Here is a 15,821-nt window from a genome sequence, read left to right on the forward strand (position 1 = left end):
TGTAGAAATGCAGGTTAATATTAGTAAAGCAGAGGTTAAAAGCATAATTTGGGAGAAAATAAATAAAAGGTGGCAAGAGAGGTGGGATAGAGAGAAGAAAGGGAGGCACTTATACCAAATTCAGAGAAATGTAAAAGAGGATAGGGTGGGAAGTGGGAATAGGAGAGAAGAGGCTGTGATGACGAGGTTAAGGTTGGGACACTGTTCAGCTGAACAAAACACTAAAGATGATAGGGAAGCACCAGACAGGGTTGTGTGAGGGATGTCAAGAAGAGGAGACAGTGGAGCACATAATTATGAGGTGTAGGAGATATGAAATGCAGAGGCAGGTGATGAAGAATAAGTTGAGGCAGATTGGGGTGCAAGAGATTACATTAAAAGGGTTATTAAGAGCAGTAAATGGGACACAGAATAGAATATTGATGACTTTTTTAAGGGAGGCGGGAGTTTTCAATAGGATTTAATTGATAAATAAAGTTTGTTGTTTGTGTGAGTGTTTATTTGAAGGGAATTAAGGTTATGTAAGTGTAGGAAAGAGAATGGACAATGATGTTTTTGTAGTTATAGTATCTGATCCACACTCCGGAGCAGAGGGGGCGGTAATGCACCAAAAAGCTGGATGCCAACCGCCGTTAAATTGGAAAGAAGAAGAAGATTGAGTAGTGACTCTGCTGATATTCCCGAGCTCGATCTAATCACATCTGTTCTGTATATCCGTTCACAACGGACAGTGTTCATTTCTTTCTTTGACATCCGTAGACGTGTTTTTGCGTTGGATTTAGACTGCGCTGTTATTGGTTGGCCGACGATTGCGCTCGAATTCAAATAAGAGACATTGTGCACCACGTGGAGGTGTGGCCACAGAAAACAGCGCGCGCATAATATTCTTCGCGCTTCTGTATGTGCATGTAAGTGAATGCTTTTTCCTCTCGTGAAAGATTGCACTAGGGCTGTAATGTTCATTTGCACGTCATTCAGTATGAAAGTAAAGACTGGTTGTAGTAAAGTATGGTTTCCATGAAGATATACGTTGCATAACCGTACGTTCACACCAGAGCCAGAGAGAGAGTTGCGACAACTCCATTGACTCCAATGGAACATTTCTTTTACAGCAATGGCGGCTCGTGGAGCCTCTCAATAGTTCCCGGAAGTAGCAGCAAACACATGCCGCGCCGTAGAGATGCAGCAGAACAAACCGTTTGCGACGCACTTTTAAAAGGTGAGAATAATATTATTCTTTAAATAATAATATTACGTTTAAAGAGTAATATTATCTTATTCCGTATATTATTAGTACATCTAAATAAAAATAACTTGTAAATTAAAACCTTATAGTTGAGTATTACTCATTAAATTAGGAGATAAGGGATGTTATCGGATAACTAACAGATTAGGCAAGGATTGGAGCTGGATAAAGTTAGTAACGAACACCCTATTAATTGTAAAATCTGTTCTCTTGATTCAGTTTCATCCATCTTTAAAAAAAAAAAGTTATATCGTAATATATTATTACAATTTAAAAAAAATGTTTTCTATTTTAAAATGTAATTTACTCCTGTGATGCCAAGCTGAATTTTCAGCCTCATTACTTTTGAACGGCAGTTTATATACGAGTATGCTTAAGTTGTTTTAAAGCTGAATATATTGTGTATATGAATAAGTATTGTAAGAATTATACATTAGATATATAATATTTATAATACATAAATAATTATATTACTATATATAGAATTGTAAACAATAAGCTTCATTTCACTAAATTTTACATTTACGTAACTGCTGCTAATAGTTAATAGTTCATTGACCCATTGTGCGGTGCGAGCTGGAAATCACCTGTCACTAGGGTTGTGCCGATGGACGATATCATCGTCCATCGTGATGGCTGACCAACATCACGATGTAGAGCCACCATCGTGATACCACGCCCCCTTTTGCGAGTCTTGCTAGTGTGACTCACTAATCCAAGTCTCTTCTATAGTTAACCTAAAAACTTTGCAGGGATTGCTCTGTAAATTAAATTGAGAATATAACTAATGCATATATGCTATTTTAAATACTGTAGTTTATGCCAGTGACGTGTTAGTCTGTGAAAATACCGTGTCAGGCAGGCTACACAAATATTGATCTTGACATTGTTAGCTTCTTGTCTTTTTTTTACATGTCTTACACTGTACATTTAGATTAAAATATTTTATGTTGTAGGCTACAAGAAAATAGCCTTTATTAATTAATTATTAGTAGTTGTAGTGTCTCAGAAAATCTTGCTCATTGTCACATAGCACTTGTATACACTGAAGCGGCAGTTTAAGATAAACCCAGACCAGCGAACGTCAAATAACTTTTGTCTGGTTAATACTTTTAACTCTTTCCCCGCCAAACACGGAATTTTCCGGGTTTTATGAAAAAACGCTTCCCCGCCAAACACGGAATTTTCCGGGTATCCGTGTTTTAGGTGGTATACGGTAAGGAAGACCCGCACGCATGTTTTGAAAGAGTACGCAACTCTTTGATCAAAGAAACGGACTGCGATCATCTCAAACGTGAAGTGGAACACCATACTAATACTAAAGCACTTGTTTGATAAAAATGCCTTTTTCTCAGCTTTTTGTCCGAAATGTTGTTTTTGACAAAACCTACCTCTGTTCAAGTGGCAATAAAAAAAGAACAAATGAAGATAAAATAAAATCGGTTTTTTTGCCTAAACCAGAGGCTCAGATCTTTATTTTGATATATAGCATCTTCATATATTCATGGAACAAAATATTCTGCGGGCCATTAAAGTTTAGCGAAAATCGTCAAAAACCCTGGCGGTGGCTGGCAACTTTTTTTAAAAACGCTGGCGGGGAAAGAGTTAAAGAAAAATTTCCTTGGCCATAAATCCATAATGTCAAATCAAATGAAAGAAACAAGGTGAATATGAATAACACACATTTATTAAAACATAGAAGAACAACAAATTAAACGAGAACAACACTCAGACCGAAAATCGGCATTAACATTTCACTTATAATTAGCAGCACAATTAACTTCAGCACAGGCTACAAAATAAATGATGTTATTGAAATATTGTAAAGTGGTCATATGAACTACACAAATGAACGTTTAAAAAATAATATGCAAAATCGAATAGCTCCGCAACGGAGGGCGAAAAATGCGTAAAGAAGTCTTAATATCTTTCACCATAGACCATGTTTAAATTTCGATGTTTCTGGCCAGAAATACCAACATATTCACTTTACCTGGTTTTAATAAGATGCGGATTGGAGTAACTACACTACCCGCTGTGCTGAAGACCCGCTCTGATGAAGTACTGGTAGCACATATGCACAGATATTTCCGTGCTAATCCTGCCATGAACGGAAACCTTTTGTCGTTCGTTTTCACCAAGTCAGCGGGTCCTCTTTCCCATCAATGGCCATTTCCTGCAGGTACATGGTCATTTCTGCCTCGACATTTTGCTCATCAGTGAGTAAAATAACGAAATTATAGTTTTTAAGAGGAAAATAGTATTTATGTAAAGAGATATATTAAAATAAAAAGTGCACAACTCTTCTTAAGTGAAAGCTAAAAAAAAAAAATGCTTCACATTAGTGTTGTCAAAAATATCAATATTTCGATAAATATCGATACTGAAATATCTGAACGGTACCAATACTAATTTCCCTAAGTATCGATACTAGCCGAGCTGTCACTTTCACTTCTCTCCAAAGGGGCGTTGACAAACACCACACACACTCGCACTCCTCTCATTCGCTCTGGTTAAATAGCAAAAGTGAAGTGAATGTAAAGATGGCGAGTGCATGCGTTGCCCCGCGACCAGTTTTGTTTGATAAAGAACACAGCAGGAGTGCTATCTGGAAATATTTTTGATATGAAGCCATACATCCCAAGTCTCCCGGAAGTTCCGGGAATCTCCCGCATATTGATAGCTTCTCCCTGATGCCCGCAATTTAGTTCAGATCTCCCGGAATCTATAGCGCACATGCGAGACAGATCATACTGCACGCATAACATAGATAGCGCGTGCACGGCAGAGAGGGAGAGAGCGAGAGACCTTATGAAAGCTAGTCAACCCCAACCCCCCCCCCCCCCCGACGTTTAAGTATCTTTTGTTGACATTGAGATTGGATTTGATTTGACTTGGAAATACAAAAGATTGCACTTTTTATTTACTTGCACTTTATTGGTTTTTGAATGTATGGCAATCTGAGAGGCTTTTGAACAAGTGCAATACCTCAGGACATTTTGTTCATGTAAAATATACCTCATTGTCATGTTCTAGACAGTTCTACCCTCTTAATATTGTGGCAGTTTTTTTCTCTGTGGTATCGAAAATGGTATCGAATATCGATATTTTTCAAGGTATCGTATCGAAGTTAGAAATTCTAGTATCGTGACAACACTACTTCACATGTCGTGCAACCTACTGATAAAGCGCCGACGAGTCATTAGTTGGGTTAGTAAAATAACGAAATTATCATTTTAAATATAATTTTTGAAAATTATATAATCCCGCCACGCCCCCTCCGACCCACCCCACCGACGATATCATCGTCCATCGCGATGTTTTACTGTCAACATCGTCAACTGCCAATTTAGGGGACATCGCCCAACCCTACCTGTCACCAGCCTGTCTCTGTACTATCTGAAAAGTCATAAATATGACATTAGTTACCATGAGATTAGTGAAAACAATGAACATGAGGTTACATAAAAAGGCAACAGAAACCCTAGCCTGAAATAAGTTGAGGCAAATAACGGTAAGCTAACACTAATCCTCAAATATTAGCTGATTTGATCTTTAAAAAAACAACATCGCTGTAACAACATACTCATGCTACATACATATGTCGGTGTTACATAAATGTATAAAATAAATGCATTTATTGACTACTAATTACCAGAAATCGCAGTTCTGTCACTCTACTCTAACAGTTTGAAATGCCCGCCAAAACACTTCCTGGAACTATCTGAAGTCTACGTGAATCACGTGACGATCAAGCATTTAGAACTTCCGTTGTCGCAACTCTCTCTCTATATGGCTGTGGTTCACACCAGAGGCGGAGAGAGCGTCAAATCGACCGGAAGTCATTCATTTTCAATGACAGCCAGCGTCTCTCGGCGGCGAGAAGCGGCGCGGCGAGTCTTGGGCGGCGTGGGCGTCAGATGGAAGTTCAAGTGCAGTCAACATTATGGTAATGAGCTGTGACGCGGTTCGGTGGCAACCTATTGGAATATCAAGTCAAGTGGTTTTTATTGTCGTTTCAACCATATACAGTTAGTACAGTACACAGCAAAACGAGACAACGTTCCTCCAGAACCGTGGTGCTACATAAAAGCAACAAAGGACCAACACAGGACCACGTGAGACAACACAACAAAATAAAATACCTATATAAAATACCTATATACCTATATAAAGTGCACGTGCAAACGTGCAAAGTACGGGACAGTACAACAAATTACTGACAATGAACAGGACAATAGACACAGTGCAGTGCCGACCAGTACTCAGTAGTGCAAAAAGATGACAGTTTCTAAAACCGTAAACATAACATACTTTGAGATAGTGTTCTATGCACATAGCAGTTATTGAGGTAGCAGACAGTTATAAAGTGACAGTAATTAAAGTGCAACTCAGGACACGTGTGTGTTTGTGTCAAACCAGTCTCTGAGTATTGAGGAATCTGATGGCTTGGGGGAAGAAGCTGTTACACAGTCTGGCTGTGAGGGCCCGAATGCTTCGGTACCTCTTGCCAGATGGCAGGAGGGTAAAGAGTTTGTGTGTGGGGTCGTCCACAATGCTGGTTGCTTTGCGGATACAGTGTTTTTTGTAAATGTCTTTGATGGAGGGAAGAGAGACCCCAGTGATCTTCTCAGCTGTCCTCACTATCCTCTGCAGGGCTTTGCGGTCCGAAACGGTGCAAGTCCCAAACCAGGCAGTGATGCAGCTGCTCAGGATGCTCTCAATAGTCCCTCTATAGAATGTAGTGAGGATGGGGGGTGGGAGATGTGCTTTCCTCAGCCTTCGAAGAAAGTAGAGACGCTGCTGGGATATAGAAGTGCTCAGCTCTAGCAAAGTCTAGAGAACATAACCGTGTAAACTTTGGTTCCCACCAAGCATTCGTTCCGAAGATAAAATGGAGGAGAAACAAATTATTGCCGTGACGGGTTTCCCTGTTATATATATCCAAGACCACAGTTATTATTACAAATGTATTTTATTTTTTATAACAAACAACTATAATTTTAATTACTTACTGTCGATCGATTTCTTATTTTCACATTTTAAAGAGTTCATGAGGATATACGCTACTTGTGATAGGTCGGCAAAAAGTAAATTGTTGACATGTCTGGATGTTTAAATTGCGGCCCCTTTAAATATAGTTCACAAAACAAAGCATTCTGAACAAACGAAGGCAGGGCAGCCAGAGCGAATTTTGACGCTCTCGCCGCTTCTGGTGTGAACATACAGTAAGCTAGTGAACGCCTCGCCTTTGCAACAACATCTACACTTATTTGCCAACGCCACAATCTGATCTGAAAATATAATATATATTAATTAGATACAACTGCGAATTTACACAGAGCCGAAACATTGACCACTCACAGGTGCTGCCAATAACGTTGAACGTCATTTCAAAACAAATCCACGTGTCAAAGTTTGGGTAGATACGATGGAAAGTGAACAATCAGCTCATGTAAATGAAGAAGAAATGGACATGGGTGAAGACCTGAGCGACTTTGACAAGGGACAAATTGTTGTGGCCAGACGGCTGGGTTTGAGCATCTCTGATACGGCAAAGCTTGTGGGGTGCTCCCGGTCAGCAGTGGTGAGTATCTACCGACACTTTCTGACTCCGAGGAAAAATAATGCAATTATAAAACCTAAATTACAGGGTTGTTGTGGGTTTGTTTATGCATGTTGCATAATTTGCCACTAGTTTTCTTGTAGGGATGCATAATATATGCGGTTTCAAAGTACTAAATGCATATCCATCTACATTATCAGTGTGGGTGTGCAAAGTAATTAGTTACTGTAATGACATTTATTAAATTAATAAAAAGTTAGTGTAATGCATTACTTAACCTCCTGTAATCAGATTACATTTACTGATTTTTTTTTTTTTCAGTCACTTTGATTACTTAAGTACATTACTTAAAGAAATTATCTACGGACAGTTTGGATAAAGTATCGCCATTGGTTGGTACATTTTTAATTTTTGTTTTACTCTGCAGACTGTTAACTACATGTAACCTAATGCAGCTTAAAACAGAAAATGATTTTTCCAACAATTGTTTACAGACAGATTGTTTCACTTTTAATTGACTATCACAATTCCAGTTGGTCCGAAGTTTCCATACACCATGTTAACTGTGCCTTTAAGCAGCTTGGAATATTCCAGGAAATGATGTCAAGCCTTTAGACAATTAGCTTCTTATAGAAGGTGTGCTGAATTGGAGGTGTACCTGTGGATGTGTTTTAAGGCATACCTTCAAACTCAGTGCCTCTTTGCTTGACATCATGGGAAGATCAAAAGAAATCAGCCAAGACCTCATAAAAAAATGTGTGGACCACCACAAGTCTGGTTCATCCATGGGAGCAATTTCCAAATTCCTGAACACAAGTATTAACACCATGGGACCACGCAGCCTCCATACCGCTTAGGAAGGAGAAGGATTCTGTCTCCTAGAGATGAACATAATTTGGTGAGAAAAGTACAAATCAATCCAAGAACAAAGGACCTTGCTGGAAGAAACTGATAGACAAGTATCTATATCCACAGTAAAATGAGACCTATATTGACATAACCTGAAAGGCTGCTTGGCAAGGAAGAAGCCACTGCTCCAAAACTGCCATAAAAAGCCAGACTACAGTTTGTGCACATGGGGACAAAGATCTTTTCGGAGAAATGTCCTCTGGTCTAATGAAACAAAAATGTAACTGTTTGGCCATAATGACCATCATTATGTTTGGAGGAAAAAGGGTGAGGCTTGCCAGTCGAAGAACACCATCCCAGCCTTGAAGCATGGGGGTGGCAGCATCATGTTATGGGGGTGCTTTGCTGCAGGAGGGACTTGTACACTTCACAAAATAGATGGCATCATGAGGAAGGAAAATTATGTGGATATATTGAAGCAACATCTCAAAACTTCAGCCAGGAAGTTAAAGCTTGGTCGCAAATGGGTCTTCCAAATGGACAATGACCCCAAGCATACATTCAAAGTTTGTGGCAATATGGCATAAAGACAACAGTCAAGGTATTGGAGTGGCCATCACAAAGACCTGAGCTCAATCCAATAGAAAATGTGTGGGCAGAACTGAAAATGTGTGTGCGAGCAAGCATGCCTACAAACCTGACTCTGTTACACCAGATCTGTCTGGAGCAATGGGCTAAAATTCTAGCAACCTATTGTAAGAAGCTTGTGGAAGGCTACCCAAAACATTTGACTCAAGTTTAAAGTTACAATTTAATGGCAATGCTACCAAATACGAACAAAGTGTATGTAAAATTCTGACCCACTGGAGTTGTGATATAGTCAATTAAAAGTGAAACAATCTGTCTGTAAACAATTGTTGTAAAAATGACTCATGCCATGCACAAAGTAGAAGTGTTTAACGACTTGCCGAAACAAAAGTTTTCTAATATGAAATCCGTGGAGTGGTTAAAAAAGTATATTTTTAATGTCTTCAATGTAAACATCTGACTTCAACTGTATAACAAGCACTAAATTGGTACGGTCTCTTTAAGAATGTTTACTCGAGCTTCCACTAGCAAGTGTTTATGGCTAATGGGCGCAGAGAGAAGTTACAGTTGTTTTTACCTCATCCGTGCAATGTGCTATTTAAAAGAGACAAAACATGCAGTGAAAGAGGCTGAATACAGGTTCTTAAAGGTTCTGTAAGGGAGTTTCATCATCTGTTCTACTTCCACAAGACTGAGCCGTTGAATTAGCCACACCACCTCTTTCCTAAACCCCGCTCTCCAAAGATAACAAATTAGCTTTTTTGAGAGTGACATTGTGCAGAAACTTTTGATGAAAACAGCAGCAGCAAAATGGTGCTCTCAACTGACATATTATAAGCAACATGGATTAAAAATGGCAGGAAGCCTCAATAATAAGATGAAACTACAATACAATGAGAACAAGCAAAATTATTGACTGTTGATAAGCACCAATGTTCGTGATCCGTGGACACAATTTTGTCGCCATGTAGAATAAATGTAAAAATTTCCTTACAGGAAGCAAGTGGATCGCCAACTCAAGAAAAACAAAGAGTACGACCAAAGGGTAGCAGAAATAAAGGACCTTCCAAGAGAGTAAGTGATGATGGTCTTTTTGGATAAACTCTCTATTTTATGTCATGATTTTTTTTAGGATTGGCCTTCTGTGTAAATATAAATAGATATTTTTTTCCTCAATTACACTAGTACAACACTGCTGTCTCTATTTTGCAAACACATAGAGACCTGCATTATTACATTTAAATAGTGTGTGCAGATTGTTTCTTGGCGGCTCATCCCCAGACCAGCAGGTCACCCGCTGTTAGCCACTTACTGTAGCTCTGAGCAGTGCCTGCCTCAACTCATTGCCCCCTCCATCTGTTATCATGTGTAGAAAGTGGCTCCCTCTACTGGTGTTAATGCAGTGTTGTTATTGGCTCAGTCAAAAATACTTTGGGGTGGCATACAACACTCTGTTTAACGAGGGGGGGGGGATTGTGTACAACCAAGTGACAATTTTTTTGAAATGACATTAATTGTTAATTCATGTAATTTTTTATTTAATAGAAAGCATCGGCTGGAGGAAAACCGAAGGGAAGGCCTAAGAAAGAGGTACACTTAAAGCAACAGTAGTTCAGCCAAAAATGACATTTCTGGCATCAATTCACTTGCCATCATACCGTTTCTGTATGACTTTTTATTATTATTATTATTCCATGGAACACAAGGAGAAATTTTCATGATCTATAAAAGTATATTGAGTCCATATATTTCAAGTCTTCTGAAGGCATAAGATAGCTTTGTGCGAGTATATAGTTTGCCAATGGAGTAGTATTCCGAATCCCCCGTATTCATAAACCAATTAAGCGAGGAAAAACCCGGATGACAAGAAGTGTGGATCCACTGGACACTTTACTATCCCATAATGCCGCAGGAGCTGAGGAGGCATCACCTTCAAAATGCTGGATTTAAAAACCGTTAGATTAAAAAAACATGAGAGAACTGTCTGACCAGTGAGATAAGAGAATTGTCGCTGCAGCTGCTCAATCTAGCATGATGATGGTGGCGGCATTGGACATGCAGTTGATGGACACCCCCGAAATTATATACTTAAAAATAAATAGATGCAGTTAATGAAACCTTGGTACTGCAAACATAAACCCAGTCTGTTTTTGAAGGTCTGCTTATGGTGTTTTGTCTTGATGTGCATTATTTGACATGTTTAACAGTATACCTGTTATATTCTGATGACATTAAAATGGCAGCGAGGTTCAGCAATTCGTTTGCACCAAGCTCGTTGTAAAATAGCCCATAAAAAGATTTGTTACCTGCAATGATTTTTACAAACAAATTGCAGAACCACACTGCTATTTGTATTGCATTGGGATTGGTCTAACAACAGGGGACTGGTATAACAACAGCGCTGCCTACTGTACAGGAGTGAAATTGTTTTTCCATTTAATGTTTTTACGGACTGTGAATGAGACCTTCCGTCAGAAGTTCGTCTTGCAAAATCATCACTGATTTGGTGTGAACAGGCCTTCAGTTGTAATATTATATTTTATGTTGTTGATAAAGCTGATCAATATCTCTCAGGAGGTTTGAGTGAGTTAATTAATTAGGTTTGAGTGAGTTAATTAACCCATTAGTAAAGTTCATTAAACAAGGTCAAGAGGGAAAAATTCCCAACACAATGACTCTCTGGATTGTTTGAATCAATTCTTTCTAGATTTTACTTTTTAAAGAAAATTGTTCATGTTAGTACATGGTTAATATCTTGCAATATATTTCTTGTCATATTTTCTTCAACAGTTTGAAAACAGTTTTAAAACCTTTTTATTATCGTCATGACTCGTCGCTATTGTCTCGTCTTTATTATCATTGTCAAAATCTGAAAGCCCTTCGTTGGCGAACATTTTCAGGGCAAGATTACCACTGAATAATGACTTGAATATCAGGATGTTTTTCCGTACAAAGTTGGACTACTGTGTTTTCATTTTTGAAGCCTCAGCCTGTATGCCTTTGTGGTTTGGAAAAGAGCTGTATGAACATTCTTTAAAATTTCTCCATTTGTGTTCCATGGATAAAAGAAAAATGGTAATTTAAGGTGAGTCGGTAGTTTTCAGGTGAACCATTCCTTTTAAAGGTGCATTCAGTAGTTCTGTAGCTAGCGTTAGCATTGCTCTTCATATACTTTAAGTAACGATACGACAGTGATGTTAGACACTGTACTGCCATCTATTGATGTGGATCAACATGATCGTCTCTGCTGCCCACGCCAGCTCTGGAATATCATTTGCATCTGGAAAAGTTTCGAGTTTGAGGACATTTCTAAAGTTATTTATTACTACTATAATTGCTTTGCCTAAAAACAAACGTCAGAATTTAAGCAAACATGCTTCTAAAGTTAAGGAAAGATTATTATTGTCCCTCGTATCAATCTTTGGAGACTGTCTACGCTTCACGTTCTTTCTAAGGACAGTTATTACCTTTATTAGAGAACTGCTTGCCGTTATCTAGCGATACAGAATGTTTTGTAAAGGAAAGATTAGAATTGATTTTGATGATCAAATTTAGCATGTCCATGAATGCTGTATTTGGCAAACTTGTTTTGTTCAAAGCAAAAAAGATTTTCAAGGAATAGTGAAACGCCACGGGTCATATGATTTCAACATGGCAAAACGCATTGAAGGGGGTGACCCGCACCATGTGGAATGAAACACGTTTCATTCGTTAATGTGCAAAACTTTTTAAATTGGCTCCAATCTATTGAATGTACTTTTTATTTTTATTTTTTTTTTAAATTACAACTTTCACGGCAGTAACGGCTACCCGCTGACTATTTTAAAGGACAATCTTATCATAAAAAACAATTTTAAATGGCAGTTGTTTTTAAATGTCACATCTAACATGCATAACAGGAAGCTTTGCTTGCTTGAAATCTACCTTACAATTTATACCCAAATGTTTGATTCTGTTCTTTGAAACAGGAGAAGGAAAAACAGGCACCTCAGGACTCGTCTGAGGGCGCTGAAGATGATGACAAGAAAGAACAGTAATTGTATCTTACCGGAGCACTACACCACAACCAAACAAACTGCCCGTCTGCTCTCCAACCTGTGAATCGCAGGGAATGTCATTTCATATATAGGAAAATATATTCTGCATAAATACATAAATGCATTTTTTGTAAGTAGGTCAAATAAAGAAACTAGAATCAACCTACATGAGAAAATGTTGAGTGTTTCTAGTTTTTATTTTACTACATATATATCTGTTAAACTAACATGCTTTACTAATGTTTTGTATTTTATCCATGTTGTTGACTAGCTATAATTTAGCACATGTGCTGTCTTTACATTTTTTTTTTTTAAACTTAATTTGGTCATGACTGTTCTATTACAAATGATTTGTAAATCTAATTTTTGATCTTTTTGGGAACTCGTTTGTTTTGTTTTCTTCAATTGACATGTTTTGTACTTCTATCTGGAAATTATTGACTATAGGCCTCCTTGACCTGAGCTTATGCACCTCTGTTTTCCGGGTTCATTTGTATTGAGAATCATATGTCTGTCACAGTGACGCTACAGAAATTAAATGGAAGTGTTGGTCAATTTTTAAGCTATTTTTGACACCGACTAGGGGTTACTGTTACAAATGGCAGTGAAACTGAACTATAAATGTACTTTTTGGTGTTTTGTGCTAAATGAGACATTCTTAATAATTCATGTTTGGGAACTAGACAGATCAGCCACAACATTAAAACCACTGACCGGTGAAGTGAATAACATGTATTATCTTGTTACAATGGCACCTGTCAAGGGGTGATATATATTAGGCAGCAAGTGAACAGTCAGTTCTTGAATTTCATGTATTGGAAGCAGGAAAAATGGTCAAGTGTAAGGATCTGAGCGACTTTGACAAGGGCCAATTTGTGAGGGCCAGACAACTGGGTCAGAGCATTTCCAAAATGGCAGGTCTTGTGGGGTGTTTCCGGTGTTCAGTGGTTGGTACCTACCAATAGTGGTCCAAGGAAGTACAACTGGAGAACTTAGCGGGATTATGAACAGAGGCTATACATTTAGGCTAATAGAGACGAGCCACTTTTATTTAAATTAATGGGAGAAATTGGAACGCCCAACCAAGGAGCCAGAACGGATGTCCTGCCTTACATGTAAAAGAGCCAATCGCCTTTTAGATACAGACTTAACCTGTCAATGAACTCGAGAACGCGCATGCGCATTAGCTATAAACCCCGGGGAAAATAAATTACGTTTTGATTTTTAAGTGTAACTTGAGGCGAAGAAGCTCAATTTATGATACCAGTTTTATCAGATTTTACTGCTGATTTTAAATATGCTCTTTGATCGTAATCTTGACAGACCATTTTTGAGATTTCGATGTTCCCCCATTCAAGTAGATTGGAGTTCCACTGGCATGACTGAAAATAGCCTCCCGGGAGCGTTCCAAAAATGGCCGACAGTGGACTGACTTGCTAGTACGCTTTGGTTTGAATCAATCTGGCCAGCTGGGTAGTGTTAAAGTTCACACTAAGGGCTTAGTAACTACTAGTTGGTTTGTAAATAAGTCAATACTTAATTTGGTTTCACCAACTGTATTAGTAGGTCGAAAGCTCTCCTTAAAGTAATGAGTAGTCGTATAATATGACGTTAAGGCCTACTTGTATTAATCCAATAAGCAGCCTACAAATTTGTACGCAGATGTGATAAAATGCCGTGAATTTCAGTTGGATCTTGTTACGGTTGATGTTCAAACCTTTGCTCATGTAACTGTTAGCTGTAATACATTTTATCCTGACAATACTTAATAAAACAAGATTTAATTATTGGTATAATTAGCCTATGTAAATAATAAAATTCAATAATTGTATCTAAAACGAATAAAGGGCAAAAATAAATAAATACATACTAATACCACAGGCTGGAAAATAAACGTATTCAATTTAATATTGTATATATATTGACTGTTGAAAATGTGCACTGGGCAGCGTAGACGGGAAAGTGCACCGTTAGGTTTCATGCTGAAGTAAAAATTTTTTCACAATGTTTTCTCCCGTTAATTTAAACGAGTGTAAATGTCAACATCATATATGTCGAAAGGTCTGAAGCTTGTCACACAAAACATGAGCTCGTTGATGTCATTAAATTAGTCTGCTTCTTTATTCCAATCGCCTTAACCAGCGTTCGCGCCTCTTTCTGAAGTTTTCCTAAAATATGAATATATGTTTTTGGAATTAACAGTGTATACTGCCCTCATTCTTATGGCGTCACGTATTTTTATAATTTCCAAAACAAAGTTTTATTGTGTGTATAATAATAATAATACATATTATTATAATAATACAAAGTTACAAATACATGACTTCATTTTGCATATTGCTTGTTTTAATGCTTATTTAAAACATTAAATGATGACACAAGCTTTGCGGAATTGGTGATCTCTCCTCTCACGGGTTTGTTTACAAGAGCACGTTGTTTCTCCTTGAATAACCATGATTGGTCAGAGGGATTTAAAGCCCCGCCTATTGGATGCTGTCAAATTAGGACTCGTCTTCTAAGAGTAAAAACTCCTTATAAATGCAATATTTATCCTATAAATGTACTCGCATAAGGTACATTATGTCCTCAAGCCCCGGATTCGTTTAACCGGGAAAGCAGGAAAGCGCTCTTTTTTAAATATTTAAACCAAAGTTCAACGCGGCAAAGAGCAAGCCGAAAGACCACAGACATTTCAATGTGCTGCTCTGAAATTGTTATCATAATCGTTGTTAAATGTGCGCAGCTGCTTTTGCACTTTACACACCAGGCTTTCTGATATTTTTGAAGACAAAAGCATCATTCAATGTGTTGTTTTTTGGGTTATTTTGAGGGCTGAAAGGCGCCGCGCATGCGCAGTGGTCGAAGATAGCTGGACTTTATATAGCTTGGCGCCATTCATTCATTCATTCGCACTGATCACTGCGGTAAGTACACGTACCTGGCTCTTCTATTCAATATTAACATTTCTTATTTTAATTAGACAGGTTCATATTTATGTAACAACCATGTTTAGCAGGAATTATGTTGTGGCTTCATGTTGTTTGTCGCTTTAAAATGGAAGTTTGTTCACTTTTTAGCCAGTCAGCCACGACAAGAGACGAAACTCCTTTTTAAAACCGTATAAAGTGTCTGTTTTGATAAAAAATATCTGTTTACGCGGACAATAGTGAGTAATGTTTCCAAAAGCGTCGCACCAGGTACAAAACTTACGTAATTTTGACAACAGAGGGGGAGATGCTGTTTAAAGTTAGCCAGCTTTGCTAGGCGCCAGATTAGATCACTGAATATGGGTGGACTTGCATTTGCAAACAATACTCTATAAATTAGCAAATAACTGATCTTGTTAAGACACGGTCTGTCTTTACCACACTTAAGAAGTGCCTTGGAAAGCATTTTCTTTTAAAAGGGTGTTTTAATGTGCTCTTAAAATGTCTTAGATGGGGGAATTGTGGGGGAAGCTTTACTCTCCCGCTTCATGTAAATTGGCGCGGACTGTTCTTTTATAAACCTACAGAACTGGATCATGTATTTCTGG

At 38.1% G+C, this 15,821-nt stretch overlaps 1 protein-coding gene across 4 annotated transcripts; it reads left to right on the forward strand.

Moving 5' to 3' along the window:
• The first annotated feature begins 653 nt into the window (after positions 1 to 653).
• LOC127658227 (high mobility group protein HMG-I/HMG-Y-like) lies at positions 654 to 14,655 on the forward strand. Of its 4 annotated transcripts, XM_052147402.1 has the most exons (6): positions 654 to 908; positions 1,113 to 1,219; positions 6,664 to 6,833; positions 9,246 to 9,323; positions 9,795 to 9,839; positions 12,218 to 14,655. In XM_052147402.1, exons 1-6 carry the CDS (start codon positions 901 to 903, stop codon positions 12,284 to 12,286), a joined length of 477 nt encoding a protein of 158 aa, XP_052003362.1. In that variant the 5' UTR covers positions 654 to 900; the 3' UTR covers positions 12,287 to 14,655. The 4 variants fall into 4 exon arrangements, with proteins under 4 accessions (XP_052003362.1, XP_052003365.1, XP_052003364.1 ...); XM_052147405.1 differs by lacking the exon at positions 1,113 to 1,219; XM_052147404.1 differs by lacking the exon at positions 1,113 to 1,219 and having other exon boundaries at positions 6,589 to 6,833; positions 12,218 to 14,653.
• Positions 14,656 to 15,821: the final 1,166 nt, after the last annotated feature.

This window comes from Xyrauchen texanus, chromosome 17 (assembly GCF_025860055.1).
Source record: "Xyrauchen texanus isolate HMW12.3.18 chromosome 17, RBS_HiC_50CHRs, whole genome shotgun sequence".
Lineage (NCBI taxonomy): Eukaryota > Metazoa > Chordata > Actinopteri > Cypriniformes > Catostomidae > Xyrauchen > Xyrauchen texanus.